Source organism: Phascolarctos cinereus, unplaced genomic scaffold (genome assembly GCF_003287225.1).
Source record: "Phascolarctos cinereus isolate Bilbo 61053 unplaced genomic scaffold, phaCin_HiC Scaffold_726;HRSCAF=1367, whole genome shotgun sequence".
Taxonomy (NCBI): Eukaryota; Metazoa; Chordata; class Mammalia; order Diprotodontia; family Phascolarctidae; genus Phascolarctos; species Phascolarctos cinereus.
The window spans coordinates 253,359,050-253,386,317 of record NW_027556098.1 but is presented as its reverse complement, the minus strand read 5'-3'; the positions used below and the strand labels follow the sequence as shown (position 1 = coordinate 253,386,317).

The 27,268-nt window shown below is 39.6% G+C and overlaps 1 protein-coding gene across 1 annotated transcript in view; it reads left to right on the top strand.

Annotated features, from left to right (window-relative positions):
* The first annotated feature begins 5,695 nt into the window (after positions 1 to 5,695).
* The window catches only part of PAN3 (poly(A) specific ribonuclease subunit PAN3), a 146,974-nt gene continuing 125,401 nt past the window's right edge, over positions 5,696 to 27,268 (top strand). Inside the window, 1 exon segment of the mRNA XM_020997122.2 lies at positions 5,696 to 6,711. Coding sequence (XP_020852781.1) covers positions 6,219 to 6,711 — 493 coding nt within the window. The 5' untranslated portion in view covers positions 5,696 to 6,218.

Genomic DNA, 27,268 nt, shown 5'->3' with positions numbered 1-27,268 from the left:
ACAGGAAGATCAAAGAATATTCATAAAGGAGGTAGCATGAGTACAGCTTTAAAAGACAGGAATTTCAATGTGTAAAAAGAAAAATGGAACGCATTCCCAGGTATAAGAAAAGAAAATAAGAGATGGGAAAACACAAGGCAAGGTTTAGGGACAAGGAGTAGTCCAGTTTGTCTGGAGTGTAGAGTATATATGGACATAACAGATAGGAATGGAAAGGTAGTGTGAGTACCAATCTGTGAAAGACTTTGAATGGCAGGTAAAGATATCTGAAGTTGACTTGTTAATAGGAAGATACCAAGGCATGTCTGCCTTTGTTTTTTTAAAGGAGGGTGTGATACAATTTGGTTTGTGCATATATAAAAAGTTCAAGAGACACAGTTTTGGGTAGTTAATCATATTTATTAATAATGCTAGCATATTATTAATAAAAGGGGTGACATTTTTGTATGCCAAAGACTGATCATGGTATCCATTCAATGCTTACATGTCCTTGGTAGAGTGGGTGTTCCTGAGGGTGGAAATCAACTCTGATTGGTTAACAATTAATGAGAGAATGAATATTATGAGGTCCTATTCTAATGAGGGGCCTGCATGAGACTTTGATCATGTCATTTACTTTGAAATCACCCCCAGCCATAAGCAATTTAATCAAAGACTTTACCTCCATCCAGACCTGCATAGAGCACACACAATAGGCTTCCCAAGATTGTTAAGAAAGTTCACCCAACCTCACTATCAGCAATGTTCTTCAAAGATTGAACAACCCACTGGCTTCTGAAAAAATCCTGGTCCTAATTCAATAACTGATTATTAATAGGGGATAGAAATAATAATTAGTCTCAACACAAAGGAAATCATTATGTCTGCAGTATGAAGAATGGATTAAAGAGTGTGGTGGTATGAAAGCCTATTTGGGGATTATTGTAATAAAGGCTAGCATAGTAGTAAGGCAAATAGAAGGGAGTTGGAGATAAAAGAGATATTGTGTGGGTAGAATCAAAAGAATTTGGTATCTAATTAGATCCGAATGGTAAGGAAGGGAGTAGGAAGAATTAGAGATAATAAATCAAAGTTTAGCACACAGAAGACTAGGTGAATGGTGTGGTCTTTGATTATGTAACTTCTTTGTCTTTGCTCAAGTCAATGATAAAAATGATAAATTGGAGAGGGGCAAGTGAATCTTTTTTTTACAAGTTAGAATTGATCTAATAATTAGCACCTTTACATACTTTCTCTCATTTGGGCCTTATAATAACCCTGTAAGGAAGGTAGTCCCAATACTCAGCACCCTATCCACTATATACCACTTATATTCATCTAACTTACCATCAAACTCATGACTCCATTTTGTCCCCAAGGTGGCCACAAGATGTTGTCAAAGACTATGGCATTACATTAATCATCCAGTCTAGTTAATACTATCAATAAAAGGAAATGTTGATAGTTTTGGATTCTTTGATCCTCGTGAGCCATATTGCTTCCTAATGATTACTGTTTTATTTCCTAAGTGGTCAGAAATGGTATCAATTCATTTCAATAAGCAACAATTTACTACATATAGGACAATGTGCTGGGTACTACCAGGACAAAAAGAAAATGAAAGGTTCTTCCTTCAAAGAGCTTATAATCTAGCAAGATATGAAGCAAATAAATATGAGACCTTAAAAACAGAAAAGGGTGAGATTTGGAGAGGGAGGGATAACATCTAGCTGGGGTGGGGGGGTGGAGTGGACAGGGAAAGATTCAGGGAGGATGCAACGCTTGGAAATTTCAATAGATTGAGATCAGGGTCAATCTGTTTTAAGCATGGTCTGTGAAAATGCATGGAGTCAGGAGAGGATAGAAACATAAAAAAAAAACCCAAATCTAGTGACCCAGTTTGGCTGGAATGTAGAATAAAAAGGAATGGAAGCAATGTAAAGTAAGGTAGGAAAGGTATTTTAACCTATTGGAAGCCACTCAATGTTTTTGATCAAGGGAGTGATTTAGTTAGGCATATTAGGAAGATAAATTTGTCAGCAGTATTGTCAAAAAAGAGGAGTTTGTATTGTATGCTATGAATAATAGGTAACCACAAAATATTTTTAGGTACAGAACTGATGTGGCAAGATCTACATAAGAGGAGTGGATAGAATGGAGGGGAAAAGACCAATGTTCCCTCCAAGACTCAGTTCTACTTGTTGTTTGGTCATTTGTTTTTTGGTCATGTCAGACTCTTCATGACCTCATTTGGGGTGCTCTTGGCAAATATACCAGAGTGGCTTGTCATTTCCTTCTCCAGCTTATTTTCACAGATGAGGAAACTGAAGCAAATAGGGTTAAGAGACCTGCCCAGGGTCACACAGCTAGTAAGTGTCTGAGGTTGGATTTGAACTCAGGAAGATGAGTCTTCCTGACTCCAGGTCTGGGACTCTACTCACTGCCCCACCCAGCTACACTTTTGTTTCTAGTAGCACCTGTCAAGAGGCCTTTTCTGCTTTTCCTTTTTGTACGTTGTTACCCAAGTACTCTCTTCTACCTTGTTAGTTTGCATATATCTTATATGTACTTTTCTGTGAACATAAGATCTAAAATCCTGAGGACAGGGAATCCTGCTTTTTATTTGTATCCCTATTGCCCAGCATAGTACCATACCACACTGAGGCCCTTAATAAACAGTAGTTGATTAATCAGTGTAAAAATCCCTTCATTTTACAGATGAGGAAACTGTGGCTCAGATAAGTCACCTGCCCAACACTCTATAGGTAAGTACTATGTGAGCTAGTATTTGAACCCAGGTCTTAGCTCTTTCTACTACAACAAAAGATCCCCATGTAAGAAGTGATCAGTACCTGAACTAGGGTGATAGCATTAAGAGGGGAAAAGAGGACAAGAACAGGGAAAATATTGTGGATATAGAATCTGCATGACCTGGCAACTAATTGAATATTGGGGTATGGGCAAAGGAAAAGTCCATGATCACTGAGGTTTTGAGCCTGCATGGATGGGAGGACAGTGGGAATTAGGGAAGTTAGGATGTGCAGACATTGGGGTAAAGAGGTTTAATTTAGATCTGAACATGGGTTTAAGATTCGACATCTAGCTGAGGCTATCCATCAGGCAATTTGAAATAGAGGGCTGTGACTTAGGTGAGAGGTTGGGTCAAAGTTCATAATCTCCAGAGCTGGAAGTAGGTTGAAGATAATAGATTTTTAAGTCACTAGCATAGAAGTGATAACTGACAACATGATGTTGAAGTTTAGGGATGCAGGGACTACAAAATCATGACATGTAGGCCCTGCCTGCATGAATTCGACTCAAGTCTTCCTTCAGCCAAAGACAAGGTTTATTAGAACATCAATCGGGGAGGTGGGTGAGATTTAATATTGGCCAGATGCTTAAGGAAACTAAGTTATTTGTATCAGTAATGCAAGCAGGCCAGATCTTAAGAATCTGAGCCCCTTAAAGGAGGCAAGATGAATCTTATATACAGAAAGACTGTGGGAGGGATCCAGTAGTCTGGGGTGACTGGAGGAAGAGTCTAAGGAGAATCTGGATGGAAGTGGCCAGTAAGCTGGGGCGAACAGAATGCCAGGGACCTGGACCACAAGGCCACGGGAGAATGGAGTCTAGATAGGATTAAGGGTGGGAAGTGGCCAAGGCAAACAGGAGGTAAATGAACTGAATTGGGAGATTGGGTATAGGCACAATGAAAGGCCAGTTGAATAGATTACAGTCTCAGGCAAATGCCAGAGATATGGGAAAGTCCAGGGATTTTCTTTTTCAGGGTCCAGATCCCAAAGACATGATCTTTTCCTTTTCCTTCAGAGCCCAACCCCATCAGTGGAAGTACATGAGACCACCTAGACAGAAGTCAAAAGGAGAGAAATGAAGAGGACTAAGGACAGAAATTTAAGACAAGGCTATGCTTAGGAATTAGGAGGAAGATGACCCAATCAATGAGACTAACAAATATTGGGTCTGAGAGAAAAGAGGGTCAGAAAAAAGTAGCACCATGGTAGCTAGGGGGAAGAAAAGAAAACCACCGGAATGGGCAAGAGTTGGAAGTTAAATGGTACAGAAAAGTAAAGGCTGATAAGGCCTCAGAAAGGGGTATTATATTTGGCAATTAGGTGACTGGTGACTGGAGAAGTCAGAAACCATCTTTTGTTCAAAAAATTTCCTGGGGATTATCATCACGTTCATTGGTCTGTGGTTCTCAGAATTCACCGTTTTGCAACCTGGGACACCTGGTTATTTTCTGCCACTTCTCTTGCTCTCTAGCATTCCTCAAAGATTACCAAGAGTGGAATCATATATCTAAGTTCTTTTAGGTTCCTTGCTATTAAAAGGGGGCTTCACCAGTTCCCTAGCATTCCTTAAAGATTGCCAACTGTGGAATCATATCTTCAAATTCTCTTAATTAAGTTTCTCACCAATTAAATGGTGTTTAAGTTCCTCACCTGTTAAAGAAAGTTAAAATTAAACTAATACCTGCATTCTCTAACTCACAGAGCTATTGTGATGAAAACTAAGCAGATAAGCGGTGCAATCCTGTCTCAGACACTAGGTCTGTGACCCTGGGCAAGTCACTTAACCTTTCTTTCTCAGTTTCTACACCTATAAAATGAGAATGATAATACTATCGATCTTACAGAGTATTGTGAGAATTAAATAAGATATTTATTATCTTGTTTCGTAATGCATAGTAGTTTAAGGTCCTAAAGCTTAAAACAGCATTGAGACCTTTGGGGACACCCTGTATAAATGCTATTTATTGTAAAGGGCTATATTGAACTATTACTATTACCTTGAGGTTTATTTGGTTAGCTTGGTACAACGACAAACCATTTAAAACGAAATTAAATCTGAAGTTGGTTTTTTTTTTCCTCCCTAAACGCTGGCAATAGAAAGCCCGTATACCACTTTTCTTCAAGAGAAACTATACCGCAAAGTCCCTGAAAAACAAAGTTGCCAATTTGTGGTGTTCTCCCAAAGCTCCAGACGGAGGTCAGGAGGGGCTGGGAAACTACCTTTCAGAGATGACTCTAAAAATCGGGCGCTGAAGCAAGCGTGGGCTGGCAGGAGCAGGGTCACGCTCAGGAATCGGGCCTTTTCGCGCCCATCGCACACTGGTGACGAGGCCCCCAGGCCAGTGACAGTAATTTAGCGAGGGCCCAGGCCCGCGACCCAGGTGCGGCGCTCGACGCGGGGGTCGGGGTCGCACTGTCCTGGGCCCGGCCCGAGTCCGGAGCCGCCTGGAAAATGTCAGCGCTGCGGAGGCTTTCAACACCTTTCCGGCGGGGCGGGCAGAGCAGGAGGAGGAGGAGAGAAAGGGAAGTGTGGGAGCAGGCCAGGGGAGAGTGAAATCATTGTTTCTCCAGAGCTGGGGCTTGGCCTCGCTCCCTGGCCCCAGTCCAGGGCTGCAGTCCCAGGAAGATAGCCTAGTTTGTTGTTTTTTTCAATATAAAAGATGCGATTCGGCTTTTAAAAAATAAACATTTAAAAGAAGTTTGGACATTCGGGGGGGGTTGCTCCCTAACCTGCACAGATTCTGAAACGCCCACTAAGAGAAACCATCCCAGCCTCCGCCGGACCGCGGGCCTCAGAAGGACCCTACAGGGCCTGCCTTCCTTCCCTGCCCACCCTCCCCCCTCCACCGTGTTTCCTCTAGTCCCCAATACCCAGAAGCCACTGCGTCTGAGCGCGCACGCGCAGCAGAGGCAGCCGCCTCAGGAAGAGGAAAATGGAATAAACAACTCCGAGAAGCAAGAGCGCGAGCGACGGAGTGAAGGCAGAATTTAAAAATAAACCGCACTCCCCCCCAACCCCCCCTACCTACCCTTCCCTTCCTTCACCTCGCCACTGCTGCCGCCGCCCTTCTTCCCCCTCTCTTCCCCTCCCTGCAAGTCTCCGCCCGGGCCCTCGCGCTGAAACTCGTGCGCCCGCCCCGTCGTCCCGCGCGGCCCCTTTAAGAAAAGAACGAGAGAGTGAGCGAGAGAGAATCCCAACTCTCCCCCCTCCCCTTCCCTCCTTTCTGCCCCCTTCTCCTCCCCTCCCCTCTCCCCTCTCCCCTCCCCCCTTCTCCCTTCTCCCCGGGCGGCTCCTGCTCCCTCAGCGGGACAGACCCACCCGCCCGGGCTTTTCTCCGGCACGGGTTGTGCTTCTCTCCCTCCCCCGTCTATGGTGGCGTCGGCGGCTCCTTGGGCGGCAGCGGAAAGCGAGGCTGCGGCGTTGCCATGATCAGCGGCAGCGGCGGCCTCCCGCCCCCCCAGCCGTCCCCCTCCTCCTCCGCCACCGCCTCCTCCTCCTCGGCGGCGGCCGCGGCCGTGGTGGTGGCCCCGCCGGGGGTCGGCGGGGTCCCTGGCGTGGTCAGCGCGGCGGCGGCGGGCGTGAAGCTCAAGTACTGTCGCTACTACGCCAAGGACAAGACGTGTTTCTATGGGGAGGAGTGTCAATTCCTGCATGAAGACCCGGCCGCTGGGACAGCCCCAGGCCTCGGCCTCCATAGCAACAGCGTCCCCCTGGCCCTGGCCGGCGGAGGAGCCGCGGCGCCCGGGCCCGCGGGCTACCCGCACGGAGCTGGCCCCGGTGGTGGAGTGGGGCCGCCGCCGGGGCCCAAGAAGCCGGACCTGGGGGGGCCCCCCGGAGGAGCAGGCGGCGGGGCCAGCGGAGGAGCAGGAGCAGCAGCAGGCAGCGGAGGCGGGGGGCTGGACGGCCCGCGGCTGACAAGTGAGTGCCATGCCCGGGGCGGCGGGCAGGGCTGCGCTGGCCGGGCCAGAGAGGCCTAGGACTGGATTGGACGGGACGGGACGAGGCGCTGCGGCGGCCGGCGCCCTGTGCTAGGGCCGCCTCCTTCTCTTCTCCCCTCCCGGCCCAGGCCTAGGCCCAGGTCTGGCTCCGCAGCCTCCTTCCTCCTGCCCGGGGACAGCCCGGGAGGCTTGGGATCCGGGAATGGGAGGGGGGAGCAAGGGGGATGGGCGGCGGAGCCCGGAGTGTGAGAGACTGGGGAGTTTCCGGGGGTGTGGACAGGGGTTGGGTTTGTAGACACTTGTGGGGTTGACGGGGGAGAAGGGATAGATGTGTTAAGACAGTGAATATTGAGGTTCCACTCTGGGAGGAAGAGAAAGTTGATTTTCAGCGGGGAACTGGGTGTGTAATAAGTTTTAAGGAAGAGTTTGGGTGATTGCATTTGGGAGAATTAATTTGTGGGAAGACAGGAATTGTTAGTAAGGGTGGGGATAAAGTGACAAAGGTTTTAACGTTCTGTTTGGGGATTCCCCAGCTTTTGTGATCTTTCTTTGCTATGTCTTTTCTTGCTTAGTGAACTCTTTGGCCGGGATCATTTTTTCAACAACTTTTTATGCCACAGATATATGTCCCAAATATGCTACAAAGTATCCAGATAGACACTTTGCACATAGTAGGCACCAAGCAGATGCTAATTGGATCACAGAATGAACCCTTTGCTGATTTTTATTGCTTGGCAATGTCAATGGTGTCAAGATACTTTTATAATATTTCTTTATCAACTTCAGTAATAATCCTCCATTAGGAGAGAAGGTGCTGTACTCCAAAACTACACCTATTTTTTCAGAAAACTGCTTCTAAAATAAGAATGAATTGACATGTTGGAGTGATAAAGTTATTGAATTTTCATTTTTATTTCTCTTAGTTTTGTTGTCATTAGACTGTGCTCTTTGAGGGCAGATTGGTGCTGTAGGCACTTGATAAATGCTTGTTGACTTGCTTGTTGACCTATTTCTCAAACTCATGAAATAGCCACAGATTTTTTAGACAGGTCTCAAAATAATTTGCCTAAGCAATTAAACTTTGGTTAGGGCAGCTTTTTTACTGTAGATGAACTTGGCGTGTCAGTTTCAGCATATCACAATTACTTTTGTTTTGCTAACTAGTTATCTTCTCACAGACTTTTAATTTTAAAGGCCTTTACTTTCCCTTAATGTAGTTGGTTAGGTACTTTGTAGGAAAGGAGCATTTTTTTTGGCTTTGTATATTGGGTCTTTAAAACATGAGATAATTTATATACTTTTCCAAGATTTTAGGAAGCTGATTTGCATTTCACTGTCTACTTTTGGCTTGTCGAGTTGCAGTTGCAACTAAAGAGTTGTGAATTAGTAGTATTGCTGAACTACTGAAATGATGAAGCTTACTGATAGAGTTTTATTATTTATAGTAAGAGAAAGGCAAAACTTCAATATCACCATTAAGGACACACACAATTTTTGACTTGACATATTTATGCTTTATTACAGAAAGCCAACGATGGAGAAACAGTTTTTAAATGGCAGCTATGTTATTGACATGTTCAGGAGAATTAACTGAGTTAGTTATCTACTGCTTAGCTTAAAAAAGAGAAAAAGTTTAAAATTTCTTTCTGTGTGACTGGTCACTTATTTAACCTTAGACCCTGTTTTCGCATCTGGAAAATGGGACTAACAGTAGTCACAACTGCTTCATAGGGTTGTTGTAAGGAAAGTACTTTGCAAACTATAAAGTACAATATAAATGGAAACCAAATGAAATTTTAAGATTCTTGTCAGTTATTTAACAGTTTATACAAATTGATCTGTGCATATTTCTTCTCATTCAGATTCATGCAGCTTAGCTTTCTATGCTGCCTTTGACTTTGTTCCAGTTGGTTTCTTGTATTCCCTGCCTATCAGTTCTTTTTCTGCTCCTGTTTCTGGGTAGGGAGAATAAAGTCAGCTCCTAAGTGGTTGCAAGTGGCATCTTATTTCTGATCTTGAAAATCCATTTGAATCCTACAGACATTTATTTATAAATCCTAGTGTAGGCACTGGGAATATACAAAGAAAGTGAAAAGGTCTCTGCCCTCAAGGAACTTATATTCTCCCTTTAGGATACACTATATAAACAGGTAATTAGAGACATGATAACTTGAGTAGGGAGAGAGCACTAATAACTAGTGGGACCTGGAAGGGGGTCCTGTTGGTGGGAGCATATAAACTAAACCTTGAAAGAGGCTGGAGATTTGTAGGTGCAGAGGTAAAAAGGTAAAACATAATTCAGGTATGGGTAGGATCATGTGCAAAGGCACAGAATGGGAGATGGAATTCCATATTTAGGGAACAGTGGGTAGGCCAGTTTGATTAGAATGTGGAATGTGTACATTGAGGAAGTAATGTGCAATAAACCTTGAAAGGTGTACTGGAGCTAGATTGTGAAGGGCATTAAATGCCAAACCTAGGAGTTTTGCATTTTATCCTAGAGGCTGTAGGGAACCATGAAGCTTGAGCACAGGAGTGACATCATCAGACTTGTGTTTTAGGAATATTATTTTAGCATCCTTTTGAAAGATGAGTTGGAGAGGATTATTGATTAGAAGCTGAGAGGCCAATTTTGAGGCTATTGTAAGAGTCTAGTCCTATAATTTTCAGACTTTTTGGTATTCCTTTTCCAGACCCCTACTTGTCCCGGTACCACACTTTGAGAACTACTGGCCTAGGCAAAAGGGACTAAGGTCTGCAGTTTAGGTGGTGGCTAAGTGAGTTCAGAAAAGGGGGCATTTGCATTGTGGTAGATGTAGAACTGATAAGACTTGGCAGTACTAAGTGGATATTGGGGTCAAGAGAAAGAGAATGTCACAGGTTATAAACTTAGGTGACCTCAGCAGAAACAGTCTGGGAAGTCTGGAGGGTTTTTTTTTTGGGGGGGATAATTAGCTTTCAGACATGTTGAAAGATGACTGTAGGCATCTTCTTGGAAATGCCTAATAGTTGGTGATGTAGGACTGAAGCTCAAGAGAGATATTAGGGCTAAATTATACCTCACCCCCACCCCCTTCATGAGAATTGATTTTGACATCAAGAGAAGGAAGAGAGCCAAGGACAGAGCATTGGGGTCACCTCACAGGGGTTATGACAGGGAAGGAGGAAGCAGTCTGTAGAGAGCACAGAAATCCTGGAAGGAGGGCGTAACCAGGAAGAGGAAGTGGTCAGCAGTTTCAAATCAGGCGGTGATACCTGGAAGAATGAACTGAGAAAAGGCCCTTGGAACTAATCATTTAAGAGATACTTGGTAACCTTGAAGAGAAGCAGTTATAATTGAATAGTGAAGTTGGAAACTTTGTGCCTAGAGTTTGCAAATAAAACTGGAGGAGAGGAAGTGGAATTTGGCTTTGAAGGAAAGGATGATAGCTTGGGGGAATGATTGAGTCATGTAAAAATTTTATAAGGTATGTATATGTATGTGTTGGGGGGAGCCCTAGGTGTGTTTGTATATCTGGCCACACCTGCTTTGTGTGCCTAGGCTCAGGGAAGGAGCCAAGGCATGTGAAGAGATTGAAGATTAGAACGAGTAAGGTGGAGAAGAATTCTAGATTTTAGCTCTAAAGCTGAAAGCTATCTCAGAAGCCATCTAGTCCAAGTCCCTTCTGTTTACAAATGAGGCAATTGAGGCCCTAAGTGGTTGTGACTTGCTGAAGTCATATAGGTAGTAAGCATTCAAAGTGGAATTTGAACATAGATCATCTGACTCTGGCACCAGTATTTAGGCTATAATGTAACCTACTTAGAGGGTGAACCTTAGGTATAGGAAGGGCCACCTTTTCATCAGAGATTGGAGCAAAGAAGAAAATGGGACATAATGTAGGCTTTTGAAGTGTAGACTTTTTAGTTTCCTTATTCCTTGCTGCCTTCAGGCATTCTCAAGAACTAAACAAACCAAACAAACCTTGACTTTGTCCTACTTTTCCTTCAGCTCTTATCCTATGTCTTTCTTCTGTTTCACAGTCAGAATCCTAGAAGAAGGTGTCTATACTCCTTGCCAACACTTTCCCACCTCCTACTCTCTTCTCAGCTCTTTGCAATCTGGCTTCCATCTCTGTCACTTAAATGAAATTGCTCTCTCCAAGGTCACTAATGATCTCTTCATTGCTAAATTATATAGCTTTTTGTCCATTATCCTTTTTAACAGCTGTGATACTGTTGGTCACCTCAATGTTCTGGATACTCTCACTCCTTGCATTTTCTAAAACTACTTTTTTGTGGTTCTCTTTTTTTTAACTTGTCTGACCAAGCTTTCTCAGTTTTGCAGGGTCATCCTTATACTTCTGTGCATGGGTGTACTTCAAGAATCTGGTCTTGTCTGGGTGTACTCCTCCTGTTTTGTCATGGGTTAAGGTAAAATGTTTACTTGGATGATGACCCTGTCCTCTCCCTGCCAAGTTCCATTTCCCCATTTCTAACTGCCTGCTAGACATCTGTAACTGGATATATCATAGGCATCTCAAATTCAATATGTCCAAAACACATCTTTACTCCCAAACTTCCTAACTTCCCTTTTTGTTGAAGCTGTCACCAGCCTTCCAGATACCTAGTTTTGAAACTCAGGAGTCATCTATTACTCTTCACTCTCACCCCCATAACAAGCCAGTTGACAAGACTTGTCAGTACCACCTCCTTAATATCTCCTTTCTCCTCATAACACAACCACCCTAGATCAGGTCCTCATCACCTCTCACTAGGACTATTGGAATAGCCTCCTAATTGATCTGTGCCTCTTCTTTCTCCTTTCTGTCTCCTCCTCCCATTTGTCCTCCACCTAAGCTGTCTTGTTCCCTATATGAGATATTCCATCCATCTTTTGCCTCTGACTTTATTGTATAGGCTGTCCCACGTGTCTAGAATGCTTTTTCTATTCCTCAGTGTATCTTTTTAAGTCCCTTAGTGCAAGTGCTGTCTTCTTCAGAAGGTCTTTCTTTCTGTCTTTCTTTCCTTTAAAGTTTAAACATTTTTTATTGATATCTTTTGTCTTTACATCACCTTTATTTCTGAATATGTATTTTTCCCTTCTCAATGAGCAATCCCTTTTAATAAAGAATTAGCAAAGAGGGGAAAAAGCAGTTTAGCCAAACCAGCCAAAACATTACCAAGGTTGGCTGTATATGCAGTAGTACATACACTTATATTTTCCTCATCCCCACTTGGTTCCCTCTCTCACTCCTACCTCCTTACTCCCCTAGTCAAAGAAGGGAAGGAATTGCATTTTCGTAACTTTTCTTGAGGGCTAACCTTTATGGTCATAATTACAGTATTTAGTTTAGAGTATTTTGTTCTTTCCATTTACATTGTTATAATCATTCTGTATATTGTTTTCCTGGTCCAGTTTCCTTCATCAGTTCATGTGAGTCAGTCTGTGCTTTTCTCAATGATTTCATTATTTCTTATGACACAGTAATATTTCCTTAATTCATGTATCACCATTTTGTTTAGGCAATCCTCAACTGATGGGCATTTGCTTTGTCTCATTTCTTTGATACCACAAAAAGTGCTGCTACAAATATTTTGATATATGTGGGACCTTTCTGTCTTTGCGATGTGTGTGTGTTGTGGTGTGTGTGTGTGTGTGTGTGTATGTGTGATTAGCAACAAATTAGTGGGCCTGTCTTCTTTCCACAGCTCCACTCTTCCTCCCTTGCCCAACATTGAGTATTTTCTATCTTTTGTCATCTTTGCCAATTTGCTGGGTAAGAGGTAAAACCTCAGAGTTGTTTTTGGCTTGCGTTTCTTTTATTAGTGATACAGAACAATCTTTCATACAGGTGATAGTTCAGATTTCTTCTTCGAACTTGCTTATTCAGTGGAGAATGGCTCTGGGCTTTTCCTGATTCTTATAGTTTTGAGGGGCCCAGCCTTCTCCCCAAATTACTATGGATTTATTTATTTATTTTTATGTATCATACTTATATCTGTGAACACGATCCGCCTAATAGAATGTAAGGTTCTTGAGGACAGCGACTGCCCAACTTTTATATTTGCATCTTCGGTGTGTGATATAATACAGGAAAGTGGAAGGTCATTATGTATGGCCTCTATTTTTGGAGGCAGGAGGAGAGAGACAGAGACAGAGAGAGAAACAAGTTTAAGAGGCTTGAAGACAGACAGTTTAGAACAGCCACTGTGAGTAGTGTGATAGAAAGTCATTTAGGGAATTGAAACCATAAATTGACGCAGTTTTCTTTTAAGTTCTAAGAATTTTAATTAATCTGTACAACTTAAAGGTACCATTAAAAGTCTGACACCTAAATTTAATTATATGTGCTAGTTCAGTATGCTGCTGTCATGAGAAATTTCCATTTTTTTTTACCTCATTGTGTTATTATAATTACTATTAGAGGAAAGTACTTTGTAAACCATAAAAAGTGTTATGTTTTATGGTGAGCTATCACCATTATAAGTTAAATTCGTACATATCAAAGGTTTATTTAGCACCTGACATTTGCAGAAAAGTCTTATAAAAGTTTGTGTAGCATTTAAAAAAATGCCTTCAGTATTGCCTTTATCTTACAAGTGGGACATTTGCCTAATGTCACATCTATTTGATATGGGACCTGAGAAATGTTTTAAACTATCATTGAACTGTATTATTTTTTTCCTCCTCCTTGGCTTTTATGTATTTATCTCTTTCCATTTTCAGACTCATTGGTTAAGGCACAAATGGTGGGGTTAAAGTAAATATATCACTGCATATATTTTTGCTATTTGAAGAAATTCTATTAATTTTTAAAACATTTACTTGAAATTTTTAGCTATTAAGATTTTTCTTGGGACTGATTTGTCCCAAATTCTGTATTACTCTCAAACTTCCAAGTAACTGGACTTGGGCTTAATTGAATTATACTTAAGATTTTCAACCAAGAATAAATCTCTACTAAGTATGATCTCATAGTCTATGGTAGGGCTGCTGTACCAAGATTCTTATGGTCTGCTTCTAGTTAGCTGAGTTCTTTTTATACACTTTAAACATATAGTATTTCTCAAATGCTTAATTTGCTTGGGTTAAAATAGAAATGGAGAAAGGGCTATGATTTCACTGGTATCAAGAATTCCCTGCTGAGGAATCAGTGCAGGTAAGATCCTTTTTCTGCAGATATGAAGAGGTTTAATCAGAGGGGTTGCAATCATTTTGGTGTCATTGATGCCTTTGGTAATCTGATGAAGCCTATGGACCCCTACTGAGAATAATATTTTTAAATGCATAAAATAGAATATGTAGGATTGCAAAGGAAGCCAACTATATTGAATTACAGTTATCAAAATATATATACATATATATATAAAACAAAAACAAATTGACAGATACCAGATTAAGAACATTTTGAGAACTGAGAGGTAAAATGATTTGCTCTGAATGTCAGAATCTGGACTCAATCCTGGTTTTCTTGAATGCTTTGAGTTCAGTTTTATGTGCTATACCTTACTACCTCTTAACAACAGAAGGTAATATTTGTCACTAACTTTGGTGGAGAGGTGATTTCATGTAATTCAGATACTATCTCATCCATCCTCAGTGCTTTCTCTTTTTGTGTGGTTCTTGCTCCATTTTCTTAAAAGTACTCCTGTGTTAAGCACAGTGTTAAATGCTGGGTGTATAAAGTTAAAAAAGATACTGCTGCTGCTGTCAAGAAGCTTATGTTTTAATAGGGGAGATATGACATGTGTACAGATAACTACAATAAAAGAATGAAATAAAAGACAATGCAATAAGAATAAAGGAGATCTATAAATATAGTACTGAAAGAAAATTTGGGGGAGGGAGGGAAGGGGACAGGGGGAGAGAGAGACACAGAGAGAGAGAGAGAGAGAGAGAAATATCTATCACTATCAGAACCAAAGAAGGCTTCATAAAAGAATAGCTTCTGCGCTCTATCTTGGAGGGAGGAAGGAGGATGTTCTAAAATGAATACAGGTGGGAGGGTTGCAGGATAAGGTGAAAAAATGGGTAAGGTTTTTGTTTGTTTTTCGTTTGTTTTTGTTTGTTTTTGTTTGTTTTTTGTTTGTTTTTTTTTGTACTTTGGAGCATGGAATATGTGAAGGAGAGTAGTTTCAAATAAGGCTGGAAAGATAAGTTAATGTCAGATTATATAGGAAATGGAGGTGTATATGCTAGATAATTTGTTCTCATCTAATCTTAATCTAGTTAGTTGTAAGAAGTAGAACTGAGGTTTGGACCCATGTCCTCTGACTCCCAATCCATTGTTCTTTCCAGTACACCATGCCTCTCTTTTCTATTCAGGCACTTCAAATTCAACATAGAGGGAGGATAGGAACAAGCATGTATTAAGTACCCACTGTGTGCCAGGCACTATGCTGAGTACTTTATAAATCTCTCATTTGATTAGAACTTAATGTATTTTTTCTACCAACCCTCCCCAGTTTCCAACTTCCCTTTTCTGCTAAGGGTACCACCGCCTTTTTAGCTACACAGGTTTACAGTCTTGGGAGTCAGCTTTGAATACTTCCTTTTCCTTCTCTTTTATATCCAGTCAGTTATCAAGTTTTGTTGATTGTATCTTCGAAAAATCTCTAACATCTTTCCCTTTTTCTCTTACAGCTACTACTCTAGTTCAGGCTTTTTACCTCCTCTTTCCTGGACTGTACATTACAATGGCCTCTTAATTGTTCTGCCTGCTTTTAGTTTCTTTCTTCTTTATTTCATCCTTAACATAAATGCAAAATGAGGCACATGTCACTCCTCTGTTGAAGAAATTCAAGTGGCTTATCTGCCTCAAGGATAAAATGCAAACATTTGAAGCCTTTTGTACTCTGACTTCTTCCTTTTCTAGGCTTATTGCATATTTCTTTCCTTCATGTTGTGGCCACATTGACCTACTTGTGATTCATTTTATACAATGTCTCATCTTTCATCTTTGTACTGACTGATCCTGTCATGTACTTTTTCCTCAGCGCTGTCTCTTAGAATCTCTAACTTCCTTCAAGGTTCAACCTAAGTCACCTACAGGAGGCTTATTCTGATCCTGGAAGTTGCTAATGTAAACTAACTCCCCTCTCCCCATTACTTTATACGTATTTTGTTTTTGCTTATTTGTGCGCTTGTCATTTTCCTCCATTGGAATGTAAGTTCCTTGAGGGGCAAGTACTTCTGTTTTTCTTTGTATTCCCAGTGCTTAGCACTGTGCCTGGCACGTGACAGGTACTTAATAAATTCTTGTTTGTGAATGAACATTATTGGTGCTGATAGTAAAAGTCAAGGTGCAAATATCCAGACTTGTGGGGTGCTTAATATAATTTGTGAGCAGGGCATCTAGCGCTACAGTTTTAACATAATCCTGATGTTTGGTCCCTAGCACCATAACTACTTTTACATCCCTGTTCATTTTATTGTGGAGAAGGCATCAACATATTTGCCAAGTCTCCTACTCCTGATTTTGGGTTAAATCTACAGTTATTTGTACTTTTCACTGGGTTGTGATTTTTAATGCCACAGCGTACCTCATATGTGATCGTGGCTTCCTGGAAGGAAGTTGTCAGTTAGGTTTTGCGTCAACACCGTGTGTAGTTCAAGAGTGCTTAAATTTCTTTTGTGTCATGGGCCCCTTTGGTAGTCTGGTAAAACCTATGGACCTCCTCCAAATGATGTTTTTAAATACATAGAATTTCAAAGGAAAACCATTATATTGAAATGCAGTTATTTATCTCTCTGCAAAGCAAGTTCATAGACCCTCAAGTCTGGGAACCTCAAGTTTAGAGAGGGTTCTACCCTGGATATAGTGGTTAGTCTTTGACCCAGAGTACTGAAGATCTGAGTTTGAATTTTCCTTCAGACACTTAGAGACTATGTGACCTAGAGGAAGTCTTTTAGCTTCTAGGAGTCTCCCATTTTCTCATCTGTGGAAAATGACATAGTTTTAGCACCTACCTCATAGGGTTGTTGTGACGGTCCAACAAGAAACTCAAAACATCAGGAAGTGACTGTCTATTCCATCAGCCTTCCTCCCTTCCTCTTTTCTTTTTCTTCTCCCTCCCCAACACTTGTTTTAGGGAGTTTCTTTGCCTGGGGTAATGAAAGGCTCAGTGACTTGTCTAAGGTCACATAGCCAATAAGTGTCAGAGACAGGGCTTGAGCCTGAGACTTTCTTACTTGAAGGCCAGCTCTTGATCTATTATACTATGCTGCCTTGCACCCATCAAGGTGTTTTCATGAAGACAGAGGAAACTTTTCTAGTTATTTCTTTTCAAATAGGCTTTGCTGGGATGGTTGAACATAAGAGAGTGATAGCAGAGGTAGCACTTTATGTTTTATCAAGGTCATTTTCTGGTTATGAGAATTAATTACCTTATTTATTTCTGGGATTATTCTTGAAGGTAGATGGAACCATTCTCCAAGAACTTCTAGTATGGATTCTGATATATGGTAGAATAAATTATAATGAAGATCCTCCAGCCAGGGAAGTTCATAAGTAGATTCATGGGGTTGAGTTGTCTTTAGACTTTTTTGACTGCGTCTCTAGTTGTAAAATATTTTGAGCATATCTCCAATAAATTTTGATTTATTTATAAGATTTATAATATGTTACTATACAAATGCATGTATTATGAAACAAAATAAAATTTAAAAAGATTAAAGATGAAATAAACAATATGTCTTTTACTTTTTTTATTTTATTCATTAACAGTACAAAAAACCCCTTTTTTGTCTAGGCAAGGACCATACAAGGTGTGCTGCTGCTGTAAGGGAGTATAGAATGAAGGACAGACTAAAGGGTTAGGGCTAGCTGGGGGTGACTGATGAAATGCATGCTTGCCTGGTGAGTATACAACCTGTACTGGGCTTAGTCAGGGAAGGAAGAAAGCAGAGGCAGGTGGTGGCTGTAAGCATGCTGGACACTTGTGCTGCTTTGCTTCATTCTAATATTTTTTTGTGTACCCAAGTGAATTATCTTGTACACTCCTTAGGGGATGCTTTGGAAATCACTGGGCAAGAAATTTCTGGAATTTGATTTCTGTCATTGGATCAAGTATGTATTAGAAATGAATTTCTGAGGTTTATCCAAGTTTAGATGAGGTCAGGTTGCCCAGGTAGAGTGATTTACCATAACTGCTTTTTGTTTTGTTTTGTTTTTATAATTTAGTATTTTATTTTTTCCTAGTTATATGTAAGAACAATTTTTAACATTCATTTTTAAAACTTTGAGTTTTAAATTCTCTCCCTTCCTCCCTCCCCAGTCCATTTCATTAAGAAGGCAAGCAATTTGATATAGGTTGCGCATGTGTAGTCATGCAAAACATGTCCATAATAGTCATGTTGTGCAAGAAAAGACACAAAAAAAACCTCAAGAAAAATAAAGAAGGTAAAAAAAAAAGACTATGCTTCAGTCTGTATTCAGACACCATCAGTTCTTTCTTTGGAGATGGATAGCATTTTTCATCATAAGTCCTTCAGAGTTTTCTTGGATCATTGTATTGCTGAGAATAGAGTTATTCACAGCTGACCATCTTACAATATTGCTGTTACTTGGTACACAGTTCATTTCACTTTGCATCAACCCGTGCAGGTCTTTTCTAGGTTTTTCTGAAAGCAGCTTGTTCATCATTTCTTATAGTCATAACTGCTTTTGATTATCCTATGCCACTTGGACAAATTTGTGTCTAATAATACTGTTATTAGACAAAATGTTTTAAAGTTCTAATCCTCAAAAATATTGGTGCCTATTTGTGAAATGACACGTTCTCAGAAGTGGAATAGATTTGATAGTTAAAAACCTCATCCTTATGCTTCAGAAGCTAGACTCATTATGATTTTCAAATAGAATTCTCAGAAGAATCTTTCATTTGTATGTGTATGATTTCTCCCTTGTCTCCTTTTAAGGCTAAATAAACATCCCCAGTTCTTTCAGCCTATGTCCTTATTTCTTGAGTCCCTTCACAATTCAAGGTTGTTCTCAACAGCAGGAGTTCTTATCCCAGGGTTCAGTCTGTATAGATTTCAGGGGCTCTGTGAACTTGGATGGGGAAAGAAAATTAAAACCATTTTTCACTGAACTCTAACTGAAGTTTAGTATTTCATTCAGTTATTTAAAACATGATTCTGAGAAGAAATCCATGACATGTATAAGATGATGAACTCCTTTCAGTGTCCAAACTGAAAGACTGCTCCAGCTGTTTTGACCATGGCAATGTACATCAGGTATATCACTTCTTTAGCCTTAGAAGTGATTTCTCGGGGTGCTAGGTGGTGCAGTGGATAGAGCTCCGGCCTTGGAGTCAGGAGGACCTGAGTTCAAATTTGGCCTCAGACACACAACACTAGCTATGTGACCCTGGGCAAGTCACTTAACCCCATTGCCTCATCAAAAATTTTTTTTTTTTAAAAAGTGATTTCTCCCTTATTGTATCCTAAAGTGGAATTAACTTTCATGCCTTGATTACTATTACTGTTGATTCACATCAGTTTTCAGTGCACTAAAACCTATAGATCTTTTTTGATGCACTTTACCTTGATTTGCCTCTCCCATCTTGTAGTTGTAAAATTGATTTTTTCACTTATATGTAAGACTTTACATTTATCCCTCTTAAATTTCATTTTCTTAGGTTCTAATATTCTAGCCTGTCAAAATAATTTTGGATTCTGTCATTTAGTATGCTAGCTTTCTCTCCTAGCTTTGTCATGTGAAAATTTGATAAATATGCCATTTATACTTTTAAACCTTTGATAAAAATGTTGAGTCAAGGCCAAGCACAAATTACTGAGTGGGGCACTCCACTGGGGAAGATTCCGGTCCATTAATGGCAAATACTGAGGTCTGGCTGTTTGGTTTGTCCCAAATCTACCCAGTTGTACCATTTATTGTGTAGCTCACCATCCGCATTGCTTTGGTAAAGCCTGTTGTACTGATTTTGGAGTCAGAGGATCTAATTTAAATGGCACTACTGATGATTACTTCTGGCCCTCAGTTTCTTCATCTGTAAAATGATGGGGTTAGACTACTATGCTTTTGAGATATTTTCCAGCTCTAGATCTATGATCCTGTGATCCTTTGATCACAGAGCCCTCTGTCAGTTCTGATTGAAATGCCCCAAATTGCTTGAGTTTGGTTTTCCTATGAAAAGTAGATAATTCTTATTTAATGATTTGTATCTTCAGAGCTAGCTTTTAAAGAAGCAACATATTATAATGGCAGGAGCCCTGGATTTGGAGTTATGAGCTGGATTTGAATCCTGCCTCTGTAATTTACTAGCTGCGTGTTCTTGGGTAAATCATTTAACTTCACTTGAAATCTTTAGTTTCCACCGTATCAAAATAAGGTTGACTTCTGTGCTGTCTAAGGTTCCTTCCAGTTCTAATTCTGTGATCTGCTGTTTGACTTTTTACAAGACTTAGTTTGGAGAAAAAGAGGGGTAGGTCATAGAAGGGAAATTTTTTTCTTATTTATTCTTGTAAAGGCCCAAAGAAAATCTCCCCAAAGAGAAAACTGTGAGACTATATTCTGTTTCAGATTGAGCCAGGGAGATGTACCATAGCTCCAAAGGATAAGGTAGAACGTTTTTTCAGAAATAATAAGTGACGTTTGAAATTCTCAGGTCAGTCCCTGGGAGTGTTAGATTTCAGGAAGTGAATGGGATCTGAAGAGAAGCCAGGCTTGAGAAGGGTTTTGTGAGGTTTCCACTTAAAAGGAGGTATCTTCCTATATAGCTCTTTGCTACTGCCTTATCCTACATTTCTTTTCAGTTTCTTCCGATCAAATAACCAATTGATAGAGGTGAGTTTTTGAAACGCTACTTTTGTAGAATTATAAATTGGGAACTACTTGTTCCCAGTGTGGTCATTTAGTTCAATACATGCTTTTTAGCTTACTGGCCATTACTTCCTTGCCTTTCTCTTTCTATTACTTGTCTGCTAATTCTTATCTTTCCCTTCTGTCAGGATCCTTCAAGGCTTTTACGACTTGGCTCTTCCAAGAGAGCTTTTCTAAAGTGATCTGTACCTTACTTTAATTTCTATTTGGTTTCATTTATTAGTTTGTATACCTGGTAGTTATGTGGTATAGTAGATAGAGTGCTCCCTGGGCCTTGGGTCAGGAAGACCTGAATTCAAACCCATCCTCCAACCCTTAACTAGTTTTGTGAACTTGGGCAAGTCACTTAACCTCTGTTTGCCTCAGTTTCCTCCCCTGTAAAATAGGGATAAAAATAGTACCTATCTCTTAGGGTTGTTGTGAAGATGAAATGAGATTATCATTGTGAAGCACTTAGCACAGTGCCTGACAAATAGTTGGTGCTATGTAAATGCTAGCTATTATTGTTATTTTTATTACTTTATCTGTAACTTGTGTTTTCTTAGTTGGGTTTTAAACTGATTTCTCCTTTGCATCATCATTGGCATAATACAATAGAAGGAAGTGCACACCATGTATATTTATTTTTCTTCCCCTGTATATTTTATTTATTTCAGTAAATATTTCTCAATTACATGAAAAAAATTTTTAGCATTTGTTTTTTTAAAATTTTGAGTTCCAAATTCTCTTCATCCCTCCCCCCTTCAGAAGGCATGCATTTTGATATAGATTATAAATATGAAGTCATATAAAACGTATTTCCATATTTGCCATGTGAAACACAGACCAAAAAAAACCCTAAACAAGAAAAAGAAAGTTAAAAAAGTTTGCTGTGATTTAAATTTAGACTCTGTCCATTCATTCTCTAGAAGTGGATATAATTTTTCATTGTGTGTCCTTCTGAATTGTCTTGGATTATTATAGTTCCGAGTTAGCTAAGTCATTCACAGGTGATCATCATACAGTTTTGCTGTTACTGTGTAAAATGTTCTCCTGGTTCTGCTCACTTCACTTTGCATCAGTTCATATAGGTCTTCCCAGGTTTTTCTGAAACCACCAACTCTTCATCATTTCCCATAGCTGAGTAGTACTCCATCACAATCATATGCCACAGGTTGTTCAGCCATTCCCCAATTGATTAGCATCCCCTCATTTTCTATTTCTTTGCCTCCCCAAAAAGAGCTGCTGTAAATATTTTTGTACCTAGAAGTTCTTTTCCTTTTTCTTTGACTTCTTTGAGATGCAAACCTGCTAATGGTATGGCGGAGTCAAAGGGTGTGCGCAGTTTCATAGCCCTTTGAGCCTCATTCCAAATTGTTCTCCAGAATGGTTGGACCAATTCACTAATCCACCAACAGTTTATTAGTGTATCTGTTTCTCCACATCCCCTCCAGAATTTGTCGTTTTCCTTTTCTGTTATGTTATTCGATCTGATAAGTGTGATATGGTACCTCAGAGTTGTTTTAATTTGCCTTTATCTAATCAGTAGTGATTTAGAGCATTTTTCATGACAATAGATAACTTGATTTCTTCTTTTGAAAACAGTCTTTTTATATCCCTTGACCATTTATCAGTTGGAATAGTTCTTATTTTTATAAATTGGATTCACTTACCTATATATTGAGAAATGAGACTTTTATATAAAAGAGACAACTTGATGGAAAAAAATATATATATGTGTGTGTATATATTTGCTTTTTTCTTTAAAGGAAGATTTAATATTTTATTTTCCCCTTCAATTACATGTAAAAACAATTTTCAACATTCATTTTTTAAAAAATTTGAGTTCCAAATTCTCTCTCCCCCCACACACAGTTGAGAAGGCAGTTTGATATAGATTGTACATGTGTAGTTATGCAAAACATATTTCCATATTAGTCATGTTGTGAAAGAAACAAAAGATCCCCCAAAGCAAACAAACAAAAACAATAAAGAAAGTAGAGAAAAAGTATGCCTCAATCTGCATTCAGACTCCATCAGTTCTTTCTTTGGGGATGGACAGCATTTTTCATCATGAGTCCTTTGAAACTGTCTTGGATCATGATATTGTTGAGAAAAGCTAAGTCATTTACAGTTGATCATCGTACAATATTACTGTTACTCTGTACAGTGTCCTCCTCCTGCTTCTGCTCATTTAACGTTGCATCATTTAATGTAAGTCCAGGTTTTTCTGAGAGTATCCTGCTTGTCATTTCTTTTGATACAATAGTATTCCATCACAATCGTATACAACAGCTTGTTTCAACTATTCTCCCATTGATGGACATAACCACAATTTCCAGTTCTTTGCTACCATTAAAAGAGCTGTTATAAATATATTTGTACTTATAGGTACCTTTTAAAAAATTTCTTTGGGATGCAGACCTGGTACAGCATTATTGATTGATCAGAGGATAGGCTTTATAGTCCTTTGAGCATAGTTCCAAATTGTTCTACAGAATGGGTTGAATCAGTATACAACTTTACCAAGAATGCATTAGTGTCTGAATTTTCCCATATCCCCTTCAGTGTTTGTCATTTGTCTTTTCTGTCATATTAGCCAATTTGATAGAGTGTAGGGTGGTATCCCAGAGTTGTTTTAATTTGCATTTCTTTCATCAATAGTGATTTAGAGCAATTTTTCGTATGGTTAGATAGCTTTTCCTTTGGTCATATATCAACTGAGGAATGGCTCTTATTTTTATAAATTTGACTGGGTTCTCTATATATTTGGGATGAGGTCTTTATCAAAGAAACTTGATGTAAAAAATTTTTTGGTTGTGATTAGTGTGTATTTCCCACCATCCTATTTTTTCCCTGCTTATCCTAAACTCCTCTCTCTCCTTCCTTTCTCCCCCCCCCTTCACCCTGTCCATCCTCAGGTGTTTTGTTTCTGTCTTTTGCCTACTCCAATCTGTCCTTACTTCTGGGACTCCCCTTTCCCTCCTACTTTCCTGTAGGATAATATGAATTTCTTTACTCAACTAATTTTGCATGGTATTCCCTTTTTGAGCCAGTTGTGATGAGAGTAAGGTTCTCTCACTCCTCCCTACCTCTTCCATCTTCCCCTCCACTGTAACAACTCTTTTTTACCTCTTTTATATGGGATAATTTACCCAATTCTACCTCACCCTTTCCCCTTCTCCCAGTTTTATTTAATTTTTTAAATAATCATTTCATCATACTCAACTTATACCCCATACCCTCTAACTGTTCTAATAATAAGAAAGCTTTTAGGAGTTTTTAGGAGTTACAAGTATCATTTTCCTATGTAGTAATGTAAACAGTTTAGCTTTATTGAAACCCTTATATTTTCTCTTTTCTGTTCACCATTTTATGCTACTCTTGAGTTTTGTATTTAAAAGTCAAAATTTCTGTTCAGCTCTGCTTATTTTGTCAAGGAATGCTCAAAAGGCTCCTATTTCATTGAATGTCCATTTTTTTCCTCTGAAGGGTTATACTCAGTTTTTCGGAGTAGGTTATTCTTGGTCATAATCTTAGCTCTGTTGCCCTTCAGAATGTCATATCTCAAGCCCTCTCATCCTTTACTGTAGAAACTACTCAATATTGTGTTATTCTAACTGTGGCTCCATAATGTTGAATTGTTTCTTTCTGGCTGCTTGCAATGTTTTCTTCATGACTTGGGAGCTCTGGAATTTGGCTATAATATTCCTGGGAGTTTTCTTTTTGGGGATGTCTTTCAGGAGGTGATCAGTAGATTCTTTCAATTTCTAATTTACCCTTTGGATCTACAATGTCAGCACAGTTTTCCTTGATAATTTCTTGAAAAATGATGTCTAGGCTCTCTCTCTCTTTTTTTTTTTTAAATATTGTGGCTTACAGGTAGTCCCATGAATTTTTAAATTATCTCTCCTTGACCTGTTTTTCAGGTCAGTTGTTTTTCTGAGGTATTTCACATTTTTTCTGTTTTTTCATTCTTTTGATTTTGTTTTATTGTTTCTTGATGTCTCAAAGTTATTAGCTTTGACTTGCCCAATTCTTATTTTTAAGGAATTATTTTCTTCAGTGAGATTTTTAAACTCCTTTTCCATTTGGCCAATTTTGTTTTATAAGGAGTTCTTTTTTGTGCGTATTTGGCCAGTTCTGCTTTTCAAGGCATTTTTTCCTCATTGGATTTTTGTACCTCTTTTACCATTTGACCTATTCTGTTTTTTAAGATGTTATTTTCTTCAGCATTTTTTGGTGCATCCTTTACCAAGCTGTTGACTCCCTTTTCAAGATTTTCTTGCATCACTCTCATTTCTTTTCCCAGTTTTTCTTCTACCTCTCTTAATTGATTTTTAAAATCCTTTTTGGACTCTTCCAGTTCAAATGTTTCTTGGAGGCTTTGGCTGTAGGAGCTTTGACTGTTGTCTTCTTTGGAGTGTGTGTTTTGATCTTCCTCGTCACCATAGTAACTTTCTATACTCAGAATTTTTTTTCTGTTGTTTACTCATTTTTCCAGTCTATTTCTTGGCTTTTAACTCTATGCTAAAGTGGGGCTTTCCTTCTGGGGTAGAGAGCATACTTTCCCAAGTTTCAGAGTTTTTTGTGCAGTTCTTTTCAGAGATACTTCTAGAGTTTTCAGTTCTTTTAAGGTGGTGTGTTCTAAGGAGAGGTATGTTTACTACTGTCCTGGCCTGTGCTCTGGTCTGTGAATGACCATAAGTACTCTTTTCTTCCCTGGAAGTGTGACCAGAGTCCCTGTTCCTCTGCAGCTACAAGGTCTGCTATGCTAGTGCTCTGCTCCTCCTTGCCCTGGGACAGCCACCCAGGACTGTGACCTAGATCTGAGTGTGGGCAATGCAACAGAGTCTTGCCCCCAGTGCCAGCAAATGGACTGTAATCTCCTTCTGACCAGTTTTTTTATTCCCTTACCATTTGTGGGTCGCAAGTTCCAGAAGCAGCTGCTACAGCTGCTGATTCACGTGCTCCCAAGGTCTACTCATTTCCTGGGCCCTCCTGCCACCGGACTGTGCTCCACTCTTACCCTCAGTGCAATAGACCTTTCCTGTCGACTTTTTAAGTTGTCATGAACTAGAAAATTGTTTCACCCCATCCTTTTGTGGGTTCTGCTGTTTCAGAATTTGTTTTGAGGCGTTAAAGTTATGTAGAGGAAAATTAGGAAGAGCTCAGGCAAGTCCCTTTCACCATCTTTGCTGTAAAAATTTTATATTACCTCATTGTCTTTGGTACCTTTTAGCAAAATGTAGTTTCCCTGATTATCTCTTTAATTAGGTCTAGTTTTTGCTTTTGCTTTGTCTCAGATCATGGTTGCTACCCCTTCCTTTTTTTTTTTTTAAGTTCAGCTGAAATATATTAGATTCTACTCCAGCCCTCTGTTTCAACTCTCTGTGTCTTTCTGTTTCAAATGTATCTCTTATAAACACTGTATAGCTGGATTCTGATTTTTAATCCATTCTGTTATCTGCTTCTGTTTTATGGATGAGCTCATCCCATTCACATTCACAGTTATGATTACTTTATATTGCCCTCTATCTTATTTTCATCTGTTTCTTCTCTTTTTTATTTTGTGCCTTCTCAAAAGTCTATTTTGCTTCTAACCACTGACTCCCTTAATCTGTCATCCGCTTCCCCTCTTTATTGGGTAAGTTACATTTCTGTATATTACTGAATGTGTATATATATTCTTCTCTCTTTGAACCAGTTCTGATGACAGTGAGGTTCAAGTATTGCCCATCTCCACCCCTCATTTTTCCCGACACTGTAAAAACTCTTCCTTGAGTAACTCTTTTATGTGAGGACATTTTCCCAGTTCTACCTCTCCTTTCCCTGGTACATCCTTCTTTCTCACCCTATTAATTTTCTAGGAGATCATTCTAACATAATTGACTTATATCCCTGCTCTCTATGTAAACTCCTTGTAACTGCCCTAATAATGATAAAATTCTTAAGGAGATAACATGTATCATCTTCCCATATGGGAATGTAAACAGTTTAACTTTATTAAGAAACTTATGTTTACTATTTCATGTTTACCTTTTTATGCTTCTCTTGAGTATTGTTTTTGAATGTCAGATTTTCTGTTTAGCTCTGGTCTTTTCATAAGGCATGCTTGGAAGCCCTTTATTTCATTGAATGTCCATTCCCCCCCCCAAAGAATTATACTCAGTTTTGCTGAGTAGGTTATTGTTGGTTGTAACCCTAGCTCCTTTGCCTTCCAGAATATCATATTTTGAGCCCTCTGCTCCTTTAGCATGGAAGCCACTAAATCTTGTGTGATCCTGACTGTGGTTCCACAATGCTTGAATTGTTACTTTCAGACTGCTTGAAATATTTTCTCTTTGACCTGAGAAGTCTGGAGTTTGGCTATTATATTATTGGGAGTTTTTGTTTTGGGATCTCTATCAAGAGGCGATAGATGGGTTCTTTCAATTTCTGTTTTTCCCCCTGGATGTAAGGTATTAGGGAAGTTTGCCTTGATAATTTCTTGAAATATGATATCTGTGCTCTTTCTTTGATCAAGACTTTTCAAGGGGTCTAGTAATTGTTAAATTATCTCTCCTTGATCTGATTTCCAGGTCAGTTTTTTTCTAATGAGAGATTTCACATTTTGTAATATTTTTCTCATTCTTTTGATTTTGTTTTATTATTTCTTGATGTCTCATGGAGTCATTGGCTTCCACTTGCCCAATTCTAATTTTTAAGGAGTTATTTTCTTTAGTGAGA